This window comes from Musca domestica, unplaced genomic scaffold, assembly GCF_030504385.1.
Source record: "Musca domestica strain aabys unplaced genomic scaffold, Musca_domestica.polishedcontigs.V.1.1 1, whole genome shotgun sequence".
Lineage (NCBI taxonomy): Eukaryota > Metazoa > Arthropoda > Insecta > Diptera > Muscidae > Musca > Musca domestica.
In genome coordinates this window covers 33,405,422-33,418,783 of record NW_026712114.1, presented here as the reverse complement: position 1 = coordinate 33,418,783, position 13,362 = coordinate 33,405,422, and the positions used below count along the sequence as shown (strand labels likewise).

The window sequence follows — 13,362 nt, the reverse complement described above, 5'->3', positions numbered from 1 at the left end:
AGTGTTTTTCTCATGTTTTACACGGTCATAAAGTGGACAGTATTTATTTCCGAGAAAGAAGCAGTGCTAAAGATTCAATTGGAAATAAGAATTAAAATTGACAGAATAAAAAATTAGGACTCAGATTTTTCGGATAATTTTTTTTTTTTTTTTTTTTTTTTTTTGAATTATCGAATACAGTAATTTTGATTTACTTGCATAATTGAATTTTGAGGAATTTTTTCTCGTATTTCCCTTAAATAAATTCTATTTAAGTGCACATTCCGTAGCTGAATTTTAGGAATAACTGATCAAAATAAGAATAAAGAAATAAGAATTAAAATTGACAGAATAAAAAATAAGGACTCAGATTTTTCGGATAATTTTTTTTTTTGAATTATCGAATACAGTAATTTTGATTTACTTGCATAATTGAATTTTGGGGAATTTTTTCTCGTATTTCCCTTAAATAAATTCTATTTAAGTGCACATTCCATAGCTGAATTTTAGGAATAATTGATCAAAACTCGGCACATTTCCTTCCTAGTTTAGTTAAACGATTTAATTTTAAAATTGAAGCCTAGATGGCGCTCATTTAATATGGTACACAATATTATGGAATTTTTACCCAGAATTATGTCCTTGTGCATTTGTTTGTTAAATGAAGAAGGAAGCGTGATAGACTCATAGTTACTTTGGGGATCTTCATAGAATCACTTTCTCAGTCGATTTATGCAAGTCTGTCCGTCCGTCTGTCCATGTATTTTTGTGAATAAAATACAGGACGCATTTATTATCTGATTGAGATGAAATGTTCCAAACAATATTTGTTTGGCCCAAGGGCGAACCCTAGCTCCCATATACAGGGTGAGATAAAAAAACTGCAACAAAGTCAAACGCCATAATTTTTACATTTTTTTTAAACGTTATTGAATGAAAGCAAAAAATGTCAGCAATGGCATCATTTTGGAATAGGTTTAGATTTGTTCCAATTGGTCACCTTTGGCACGAATTATGGCCTTCAAACGGAAAATGAAATCATCACACGTTGCCCGAATGTTGCTCCGTGGTATTTTGGCTCATTACCGGCGAAACGCTTGCTTGAGGTGAACGACACTTTTCAATTTTTTAGTGCCAACCTTGCTTTTCAAAATACTCCAGATAAATAGTGCAACCGATTGGTATCCGGAGATTTTGGTGACCATTGTGCGCTGGAAATGAAGCTAGGAACCTCATTGTGTAACCATTCTTGGGTGGTGCATGTTGACTGCGATGGTGCAGAGTCCTGTTGAAATGTCCAAGGTCTTCTGTTTGCGTGCCCAAGGCATTAATACTCCCTCCAGAATATTTTTGCGATAATATTCGGCATTTATTCTGATTCCACGGTCGATTAATACGAGCTGAGAGCGACCATCAGCTGTTATAGCGGCCCAAACCATCACCATGGCCGTCGCTTGAGTTCTGCTGGCCAACCGAAGGTGCACATTTTCAGCTGACCTCTTTGGCAAGTAAACCAAAACATTTTGTTTGTTTACAAACTGCTGGACAACGAATGTTTTTTCATTGGAGAAAACCAAATTCGGCAGTTCACCACTTTCGGCCAAGCGAAGCAACTCTTTAGCTCTTTTGAGTCTATTTTCTTTCTGTTGTTGTTGCGGTGTAAGTTCTTGCACTTTTTGGAATTTCAATGGCTTTACCCCTAGCTCATTTTTCATTATTTGCCGAATGGAATATTGCGATATGTTCAGCTCACTAACCATTTTGCGGCCACTGAGACGCGGGTTTCGATCAAGTCGCTTCTTTACTTTTCGAACCATTTCTGCTGATGTTGCAGTCCGTCGTTCCGTCCACATCCTTGACGTCAGGCTACGCTACCAGCATCATGGTACCGATGAATGGTACGAGACACAAAAGATTTATTCACATTTGAATGCTGGAGTGGTCTAACGATAGCCACTTGTGGTTTTCCAACCAACTATAGAGAAATCCCACTATCACGCTTGAATTCCATCACGAATATTTTTATACCCTACACCACAAGGTGGTCAGGATATTATGTCTTTGTGCATTTGTTTGTAATAGGCAAAAGGAAACGAGATAGACCCATAGTTCCTTTTGATTATCTGCATAGAATCACATTCTGAGTCGATTTATGCATGTCCGTCCGTCTGTTCATGTATTTTTGTTAACAAAGTACAGTTCGCATTTATTGCCCTATCCTGATGAAATTTTGCACAAATCATTTTCAGATATAGCTATAGCTCCCATATATATTGTTCATCCGATTTGTTATTTTTGTCCTCCGCAGCCGTAATATGCACTCTGTAACAACAATATTTGGGGAAATATATCAAATACAGCTCAGAAATATATTTGCCAAATTTTATCGAGATCGGTTCCGATTTGGATATAGCTCCCATATATATTTTTATCCGATTTCAAATTAATTGTGCACCAAATGGGCAATACAAGTCCGAATTTAAAAGATGCTTCGGCATATTTAGTTCTTTGAACCTTAAATTATAATTATAATCATAGCGTGTATGATTGAATTCTCCCATAAAAACTTTTAATTGTTATGCGCAGCTCTACTAAATTTGCAAAGTGGTGTAGGGTATCATAAAGTCGGCCCCGCCCGACTTAAAGACTTTCTGTACTGTTTTTTTTTCTGGAAAATTCTCACCAAAATGCTCTTGTACGCTTGTAAATAATATAATGAGCTGCCACTGGAATAATTTTAACAGCTGTCGGACGAGTGGCTTAGAAATGACAGCATTTTGAACCACACCACAAATGGTACCTAAATCTTATAGACTTTTTTAATACAACTTAAAGATAAATCATTTTAATGTGTAATTTTTGTTAACAAAACGCAACTGCTTCTAGAAGGAAACAATCTAAAGTCAAGTCAAGGCCTTGTAAAGCCAGGAAAATACAGTTTTTATAGAAATTTCATAACGTGATTTTTCTGCTTCTTCTCAAAATAGATATCCAAAAAATTAAATTGCCTTCTTAAGGTCAACAAAATGAGGGTGCTTTTATGTGAAGAAAATAGCTATAAAATCACACGTGCCATGTACACGTTCGAAGATGTTTCCTTTAGTTTTGTTGCCTAATGTGACACCCGTAAATGGTGAGAGCGGGAAGGAAAGTAAATGTTTTATTTTTTTTTAAGTACATCGTTGCATGTTAACATGTTCTAGGAAACATGTAAAATATTTTGGAAAAAAAGGGGGGAGACAATGATTTAGTATTCTCTTAAATTTATATCAAAGACACATTCAGTGAATTAGCTGAGGAAAATACTAAAGAGCTCCTTTTTCCTTTTTTTTCTTCAATTTCCCTACACTTTTAAATTAAAATATGTATGTTTTCAGAAATTGTTATCCATAAACTATATGTGGTTAATAGGTGCTTAGATCTTGATTTTATCTGAATTGATTTAGAGTACCCTTTTACTATGACAAATGGCCAGCATATTATCATGGTCGTCCCACTTTACATGCCCTCCCTTTGCTGAGATCCCTTTTAGTTTGAAACACTCTTGAACTCAAAACAAAATGCTATCATCATGCCGGCCGAACTGCCTGCCTGCCTGCCTATGGCCATGAAATAAATATATTTGCTTGAAGTGTTGTGTCATGTTTGGAATATTTATGGCTTGTTAAATGCTTTTAAAATTCCTTGGGGAACCGAAATCATGACGCAACGCAAGGAGGTGTGATTCTGGCGAAAAGAGACAAAAAGGGTTTTTTGATGGTGGTAGAAGTGAATGGAAATTGGAGTGAATTATGAGCTGAAATGAGTTAATGTGTTAAATAAACATCATGAAATTTTAAAATATTTTATGTAAAAACAAGATCATTTAAATACATTAATTTTAAAGGGTATAATTTTCCAAACCTGAGCTGTAGGCCAAAAAAGTAAAATAAGTAAAAAGCTGTAAATTCAGCCGGACCGAACTTTGAATACTTTCCACCATTTGGAATGAATTTGGCAATTTTATAAACAATAAAATCCGTTATATTTTGATGAAATCTTAAAAATACCGAATGTAGCTGTCAAATTAGGGTCTATACGAAGACATGGAACTGCATAGGTAACTTTTGTCATAAGCCATTACAATATTCAAATGCGAAACTTAAAAAATCGGTGAATAATGTAGATAAAATCATACCGTTATACCGTTATATGGGGTCTATACGAAGACGTGAACCTGCACAGACAGTTTTCTGTATTAGGCTGTAGTATCCATTACGAACATCAAATACCAAATTTGAAACAATTACGGTGAAAAATGTCGATAAAATCATCAAAATATCGAATATCGGGAGGTACCGTTATATGGGGGCTATACCAAAACGTGGACTTACATGACCCAGTTTCATTTTTCCATTTTTTTCCACATTTGAATAACATTTTATCAATCTACTTCATTTCGTTCGGAAGCTAGAGTGATTTCCACAGACGGATAGACGGACGGACATTGCTAAATCGACATAGAATTTTGTGCTGATCAAGAATATATTCTAATTGATATTTCGAGGTGTTACAAACGGAATGACAAACTTAATATACCATCCATACTATGATGGAGTATGTAAAAACATTAAGTTCGGCCGGGCCGAACTTTGATACCATTGGGTAAAGGAAACATTCTTATATAAAAGTATCTGAATTTAAACGTGTTCCACTTTAAACTACAAATCCTAGTAAGACCGTTTGGGTAATGCTGTTAAACTTTTCAAAACAAAACAAGTAAAAAGACATTAAGTTCGGCCGGGCCAAACTTTTAATACCCTCCACCTTAGGGTAAAGGAAACATTAGAAGAAATGTGGTAAAAACCATTAAAATGCCGAATATCGAAAAGGTACCGTTATATGGGGGCTATACCAAATCGTGGACCTACACATGCAATGTTTCGCCAAAGGAGCTAGAACCCATTATGACCTACAAATACCAATTTTCAGACAAATCCGTGAAAAAATGTGGCAAAAATCAACAAAATACCGAATATCGGGAGGTACCGTTATATGGGGACTATACCAGAACGTGGACCGATACATCTCAATACCAACCATCCTAGACACAATACAAATTGCTCTGCTAAATTTTGGCGCTCTACGTCAAATAATGTGGGCTGTATCGTGATTTCAACAGACAGAACAAACTGACGGACATCGTTAAATCGACTTAGAATTTTATGCTGATTATGAATATATATACTTTATGGGGTCTACGACGAATATTTAAGGATGTTACAAACGGAATGACAAAGTTAATATACCCTCCTTTCCAAGGTGGAGGGTATAAAAATATGAATTCAACTCGTTTTATTATTATACCCTACAACACTATGTTTTGGGGGTATTATAAGTTTGATTTATGTAACACCTCGAAATATTGGTTTCCCATATAGGAAAGTATATATGGATCTTCCTAGCTCGCCGAGCTGAGCCGATCTAGCTATGTATGTCCGTCCGTCCGTCTCTCCATGTTAATTTGTAATCACGCTACAGGTCGCAATTATGGCCTGATCCTTACGAAATTTTGCACGAAGGTGGGGTTTGGGTCAGAATAGAAGCCTATTTCATTTGGAGATGATCGCCAAATGTTTAGGGGTTGAAATGGACCAAATACTGAAAAAATGTAGGATTTAGCAGTAGCTATACCGGTCGTAATTATAGACCAATCGAATTTCGAATATGGCAAGGAAGAAGCCTACCAATTTGGGTGGCCATATCTTTTTTTATATTTTAAATCCTGGCGAAATCACAAAGCCATGACAAGGTTATTTCTGATCTTTACATTGATGTTAACATCCAACAAATTGGATATATACCAAAATATGTGCGATATATATGTCTATCAAAGAAGATATGCTTGAAAGATCTCTTATATGTCGAAGCGGCTGAACTGATTTCGACAGTTCTCATTAATTCAGAATGGCCTCTTGGCAGGAAAGAAAAAACGTCTAAAAAATCGCATAAAAATATCTCTCTAAAGATGAAAATATTGGTTTTGTAAAATTTTCTCATATTTTTTCAATTTTGTCATATTTTTGGCATATTTTCATTTTGAATTAAACATTTGGTAATATTTCTACAGCTAACAAACAGCTAACATTTCTGGGCCGATCCTTACGAAATTTAGCATGGGGATAGGATGAGGGTCAGAATAGAAGCCTACTCTTTTTGGAGATGATCGCCATATATTTAGGGGTTGAAATGGACCAAAAAACTGCAAATTGTCAGCAGGTCGTAATTATCGCCCGACGCTCACGCAGAACTTTTGTAGACAAAATACGAAAATGTCCAATCCAGTGACTTTTTGGAGAATTCACAAATACAGGAAAGACGCACTTCTGACTATTTCGTTAACGCTGATTTCGTTAAAAAATATAGTCAAATGTCTGTATCTCATATAGATGCGTTTCAGTCAAAAACCAATAATAAATCTTAATCTTTTGCCACTTCTGAGAGATTATAGGTCTTTGGGAAATATTGGTTCCAGATCTAGGAAGACCATTTTCGTGCAACATCTACCAATAAATTGGAAATGAGCAAATTAGTTTAAGTTGCTATTATTCGAAAATTAGAGAACGAAACCTGATGGTTTTCTTTTATTATTTGTCACAAAATCTTGTAGAATTCTTTCGATTATCTCGCCTATATAAACTGTATCACTTATTATAGTGTTGTAGGGTATTCAACGGTCGGCCCCGGCTGTAGCCTTTGCTTACATGTTTTTTTTTTTTTTTGTTAATACATTTTCCCAGATTTTCCTTTCTCTTTTTTTCCAAACAATGGTTGTAATTCGCACATTTTGAAATTAATAACATTTTTATGAAATTATAAAACTCAAGATTTTGAAATCCGATTTAATAATCTTCATTAATTCTTCTACAAACAGTAAAAAACAACTAAAATAAGAAACCGTTTCTTTTTTTTGTCTCTACTTAATTAACACCCCATTTGAAGAATTGTCTTCAGATTACCGTTTTGTCCCACAGACCCTAAGCACTTGTTATTTCTTGGTAACATGACCACAATGCCCTGCCCTCACATTCCCTCTCTCACTCTTTTAATCTTTCATCTTATCTCCAGCATATTAAACTTCAATGTTTGTTCAGTTGACAAAACGTTTTGAATTCCCCAGGTAATGTAAGACGACAAAAACTGGCAAAACTCTAAAGCTGAGCTGAACAGAACAGAACAACACAAAAGTGTTGTGATTTTATTTTCAAAGTTATTTTCTTATTACTCCCCGGACATACGAACATTGCCACATAAGATGCACTTCACCTTCACCAGCACCGGAGTCAAAGATATAAGACCTGGTGACACTTTAAACTTTACCCAGAAAGAAAAGAGAAAACAAACAACAAAATTTTTATCTTGGTGGTATCTCTTTGGTATCTGATACCATTTTCTTTTAAGACAACAACATGAGAGTCTACAAGAAGTTTTTTTCTTTCAGGTAAAGGAACGAAAAGTTAAGTGTTAATTGGCTTTTAAGCATGTTGTTGTTTCCAGTTAAGAATTTCCCACACCTATTACACAATGGGTTGGGAAAAGCTCAGAATCGAATATAAAAAATATAAAATAAACAAAATTATAAAAGATTTGTGAAAAAACTACTTAAATAAATTTGAGCGCAACATTCGTGGCTTTCCGAAGAGAAATTCAAAAAAGGATTTTAAAATAAACTTTATGAATCTAAAGAAAATTTCTTAAACGGATTTAAGAACAACGTTCATGAAACGAATAAAGGAGCACAGATTTTAAAACAAAATTTCTTATATGAAATTAAGAACAACGGAACATGGATTTTTAAAGAAATGTTCTAAAACAATTCAGATAATAAAGTTCATAGATTTCCTTAAAAGAAGTTAAGTATGTACTACGTTCATGAATTTAAAAACAAAAGTTCTTAAGGCTATTAAAGAAGAACGTCCATTTTTAAAGAGAATTTCTAAGACGAATTTTAGAACAACGTTCATGAATTTTAAATTGAATTTGTTAAACGAAAATAAGAACAACGTTTCTGGTTTTTAAAAAAATGTCTTAAATGAAAAAAAGAACAGCAGTCGCGCGGTCTTAAAAAAATTAAGAATAACGTTCATAGATTTTTTCACAAAAGTTTTTAACGAATATAAGAACAAAGTTCCTTTTCGAGATAATTTTTGTCCGTCTGTGGAAATCACTCTAGCTTCCGAACGAAATGAAGTAGGTTGATAAAATTTTACTCAAATGTGTATTATGTCTGCAGGACTTTTGGTATTGAAAATGGGCCATGTAGGTCCACTTCTTCGTATAGCCCCCACATAACGGTACCCCCCGATATTCAGCATTTTGATGTTTTTAGCGATATTATTTAGCGGAATTGTTTCAAATTTGGTATATGAAATTCGTAATAGATACTACAGCACAAAACAGAAAATGGGCCATGTAGGTCACTTCTTCGTATAGCCCCCATATAACGGTACCCCCCGATATTCGGTATTCTGATGATTTTAGCGACATTATTTACCGGATTTGGTATTTGAAGTTCGTAATGGATACTACAGCCTATGACAAAAATTCACGTCGTCGTACAGACCTTAATATATGGCTACAATCGGTATTTTTAAGATTTTAACAGAATTTTTAACGGATTTTATTTTTTTGAAAATTGCCAAATTTGTAGCAAATGGTGGAGGGTATACAAAGTTTGGTCCGGCCGAACTTACAACTTTTTTACTTGTTTTTAATTTTATTAAAGCAACAAATGTCGGAAATAGCATTAGAATAAGTTTAGATTTGTTCGAATTGGTCACCTTAGGCACGAATTTTGACCTGCCATTCCCGGCGAAGCGCTTGTTTGGGGTGATCGACACTTTTGTATTTTTTAGTGCCAGCCTTGCTTTCCAAAATACTCCAGACACAATAGTCCAACGGATTGGTATCCGGAGATTTTGGTGGCCATTGTGCACTGGAAATGAAGCGAGGAATTTCATTTTGTAATCATTCGTGGGTGGCGCGTACTGAGTCCTGTTGGAATGTTCAAGTTCTGCGGACAAATGTTTGCATGCCCAAGGCTTTAATACACCATCCAGAATATTTTCGCGATAATATTCGGAATTTATTCTGATGCCACAGTTGATTAATACGAGGGGAAAGTTATGATCGGCTGTTATGTCGGTTCACAGAATCACCATGGCCGGCGCTTGAGTTCTGGTGGCCAACTGAAGGTGCACATTTTCAGCTGACCTCTTTCATTTTTTTTTGTTTACAAACTGCTGGACAACGAATGTTTTCTCATCGGAGAAAACCAAATTCGGCAGATCACCACTTTCGGCCAAGCGAGGCAACTCTTTAGCTCTTTTGAGACTATTTCCTTTCTGCTGCGGTGTAAGTTCTTGCACTTTTGAAATTTTAATGGCTTCACCCCGAGCTCATTTTTCAAGATTTGCCTAATGGAATATTGCGATATGTTTAGTTTACAAGCCATTTTTCGGCCACTGCGACGCGGGTTTCGGTCAAGTCGCTTCTTTATTTTCGAACCATTTCTGCTGATGTTGCTGTTTTCTTCCGTCGACTTCCTTGACGTCGGGCTACGCTACCAGTGTCGCGGTACCGGGCGATGTTACGAGACACTAAAGATTTATTCACACTTTAATGCTGGAGTGCTGTAACGATAGCCACTTAAGGAATTCCAGCCAAATATAAAAAAAATCACACTATCACACTTGAATTCCATCACGAATAACTTTTTTTCTGAAAAATTCTCACCCAAATGCTTTTGTACGCTTGTAAATAATATAATGAACTGTCACTGGAATAATTTTAACAGCTGTCGGACGAGTGGCTTAGAAATGACAGAATTTTAAAACATTATTAAAATTATTTCTTAATTTAGCGGACTTTTTTAAGGATTTTGGGAACCCTGTTCTTGAATTATTAAAAAAAAACGATGCATTCCAAACCGAATTAGTTCGGGATTATGGTCTTAAGAGGATATTAACGTTTATTGTAGGCCTATTCTTTGGCATAGATCCCATTATGAGGTAAATCTTTCAAATTTAGTAGTCTATTTCTATTAAACTATGAATATTTGCATCTGTCCAACATCGTCCTATTGTGCACAGATCTAATCTTTTTCAAGAATTTCCTCTACAAGGCCTTACTTAGCTTCTTTCTGTCTTCTGAGAAATGACAGTATTTCAAAAAATACGTTATTTCAAAAAATTATTAAAATTATTTCTTAATTTAGCGTACATTTCTTTAAGATTTTGGGAACCCTGTTCTTGAATTATTAAAAAAAGATCGATGCATTTTCAAACCAAATTAGGTCGGGATTATAGTTTTAAGAGGATATAAACGTTTATTGTAGGCCTATTTTTTGGCATAGCTCTCATTATGAGGTAAATCTTTAAAATTTAGTAGTCTATTTCTATTAAACTATGAACGTTTGCATCTGCTCAACATCGTCCTATTGTGCACAGATCTAACCTTTTTTCAAGAATTTCCTCTACAAGGTATGATTTCTTAGCTTCTTTCTTTCTTCAACTCCTCCTACATTAGCAAGTTTATAATTAGTAAAAGTTAAGATAAAAAAGGCATAATGACAAGAGAACAAAGTCCACAAGAAGCCAAGTGACAAAATTAGAACCCAAGCCCAAGAACTTGGCATTAGCTTGGTTGTATTTTGGCTTTATAATAAGCTTATTAAAGTCATTAGGCTACGTGCAGCAGAATAATGTGGACAAGCGAGAATAGCATTATCGTCATCATCATCGCCTATGCTACACACGATGGACGTCGAATGCCATTCAGTTTAGCTGCTACTCGTGTTCACGGAAAAATGAAAAGAAACAGCAGCAGCAGCATAAAAAAGAAGATTTCATATGATTTTGTAATGGTCATTAAATGTTTGTTATTTTCTCACATTATCAGCGTGATAATGGGAGAACACTTTTTTTTGATGTTTGGTTATGTTTCGTTTTGGTGGGTTTTCCGTTTTTTTTTTGTTCTTCTGAAATTATAAAATAATTGTGCTTTTCCATTTCTCTCTGTTTTTTTTTTTTTTTTTCTTTTGATTATTGACAAAAATTGTATCTAATTTCGTTTTTTTCTCCTTCTGATAATTTACCTTTTCTCCAGCTTCATCATCATCCGCATCATTGCCCTCATCAGCCTCCTCCGCAACATATCGAAGTCATGCAACGACGACAACGACGGGTGCTAAACCAGAAACACAATCAGCCACTTTTTCTGCCACCACTACTAATGTTGTGGATGATTTCTCAACGCATTCTGTGATATATCCAAAAATTCATCATGCCAGGCATAAACGAGAGCTGCGTCATACCTTGGATACGGTAAGTTGAAATAAATTCAAAATAATTCTTTTAATTTTTTAAGGCAATTTAAAATCATATAATTTAAAAACAAGTAACAAAGCTGTAAGTCCGACCGGACCAAACTTTGAATATCCTCCACCATTTGGAACGAATTTGGCAACTCTGAAAAACAATAAAATCTGTTAAAAATTTTGTTAAAATCTTAAAAATACCAAATATAGCCGTCATATTAGTGTCTAAACGACGTCCAGCATAGGCAACTTTTGTCATAAGCCATTACAAAATTCAAATGCGAAACTTAAAAAAAAAATCGGTGAATAATGTAGCTAAAATACATACACTTTTCTGTCGTAGGCTGTAGTATCCATTACAAACTACAAATACCAAATTTGAAGCAATTCCGGTGAATAGTGTCGCTAAAATCATCAAAATACCGAATATGGGGAGGTACCGTTATATGGGGGCTATACGAAGACGTGGACCGTGAACGTGGGCGTGCACAGACAATTTTCTGTCTTAGGCTGTGGTATCCATTACGAACTTCAACTACCAAAATTGAAACAATTTCGGTAAATAGTGACGCTAAAATCATCAAAATACCGAATATGGGGAGGTACCGTTTTATGGGGGGCTATACCAAAACGTGGTCCTACATGGCCCATTTTCAATACCAAAAGTTCTGCAGACATAATATACATTTGAGTAAAATTTTATCAACCTACTTTATTTCGTTCGGAAGCTAGAGTGATTTCCACAGACGGACACACGACGTTCGGACATCGCTAAATCGACATAGAATTTTATGCTGATCAAGAATATATTTTTTAGGGGGGTCTAAAATGTATATATCGAGGTGTTACAAATGGAATGACAAACTTAATATACCCTCCATACTATGATGGAGGGTATAAAAATCGAATCAATGAATGCCAAGTTATGCTAAGTAGAAAACATGTAAAAGTCTTCTAACGAAAGAAAAAATCATGTAAAGTTATCAGATCCCTAAGAATCTTCTTAAAAAAGATGTCTCAAACCCAAAAAGTCATCTATAAAAGGTTCTGAAAGTCGTTTAAATTAAGAAGTTTTCCCAATATAATTTCAAGATACGATATTCTAATATATTCTAAATATGGAGGATTAAGTTGAAATATTTCTATAGGTTGTCTGAGGACACTCAAAAACCTCAAAAAATTTTCAAATATTCGAAAAAATTAAGGTCTCCAAATGTTTTGTGACATCGTGTAACTACAAAAGACCTTTAAAGGCGTTCTTCAAATAAAAGATCCACAAAGGACTTCTAAAGTAAGAAATACGATCTTTCAAAGACAGAAGACATCTGTGGGTATTCTCTAAATATATGACACCAAAAAAATCTGCTTAAGGTAGAAGAAATCCAAAGGTCGTTTAAAGAAAGAAAACCTCTTAGGATTTTCTAAATTGTTTTATTTTCTTGACCTATCCGTTGCAAACAGGACAATAAAAAAATGACAAATATTTACATCACCTCTGAAACACCTAGCCCGCTTAAGGACAAAAACACATTCGCCAGGTTTTTAACCAAAAGTCAAAAAAATTACCAAAGTTTTGCTACAAACCAAACAAACTTTGTGACCAAAGAAATTCAAAGGTCATGTAATTTTGAACAAACATGCAATTTTGAGGTGTGGAGCTGGTATCCATCCTACCTGTGGCCAATGGAATTCATTTTGACAGCGGGAACGCCAATGAAGTTATTTTGAAAATGCTATGTCAAAGGATTCCATTGACTTAATTAGGTTAAATAACAAGCGAGGAGAGGAGATGGGTAGGGACAAAATATGAATGTTCATATTTTAGGGAGAAATGTAAATATATGCCGACACACAAGGGAGGAGGCAGCTAAATGGCGACTAATGAAAATATTTGTGGTGGGGGAATGTTAAATAGTCATGAGAGAAATGGATACCTTTAAAGGGACACACATAGGCCACGGACGGTAATATTGAAAAATTATAAAAAAAATTGGATTTATTTTGAATTAATAACTCACAAGATATTG

At 34.9% G+C, this 13,362-nt stretch overlaps 1 protein-coding gene across 2 annotated transcripts in view; it reads left to right on the top strand.

Moving 5' to 3' along the window:
- The window catches only part of LOC101897312 (disintegrin and metalloproteinase domain-containing protein adm-2), a 211,898-nt gene that overhangs the window by 182,125 nt on the left and 16,411 nt on the right, over positions 1–13,362 (top strand). For both annotated transcript variants that reach the window (XM_059121923.1, XM_059121930.1), the window contains exon 2: positions 11,125–11,342. In XM_059121923.1, coding sequence (XP_058977906.1) covers positions 11,125–11,342 — 218 coding nt within the window. The remainder of the gene's footprint in view (positions 1–11,124; positions 11,343–13,362) is intronic.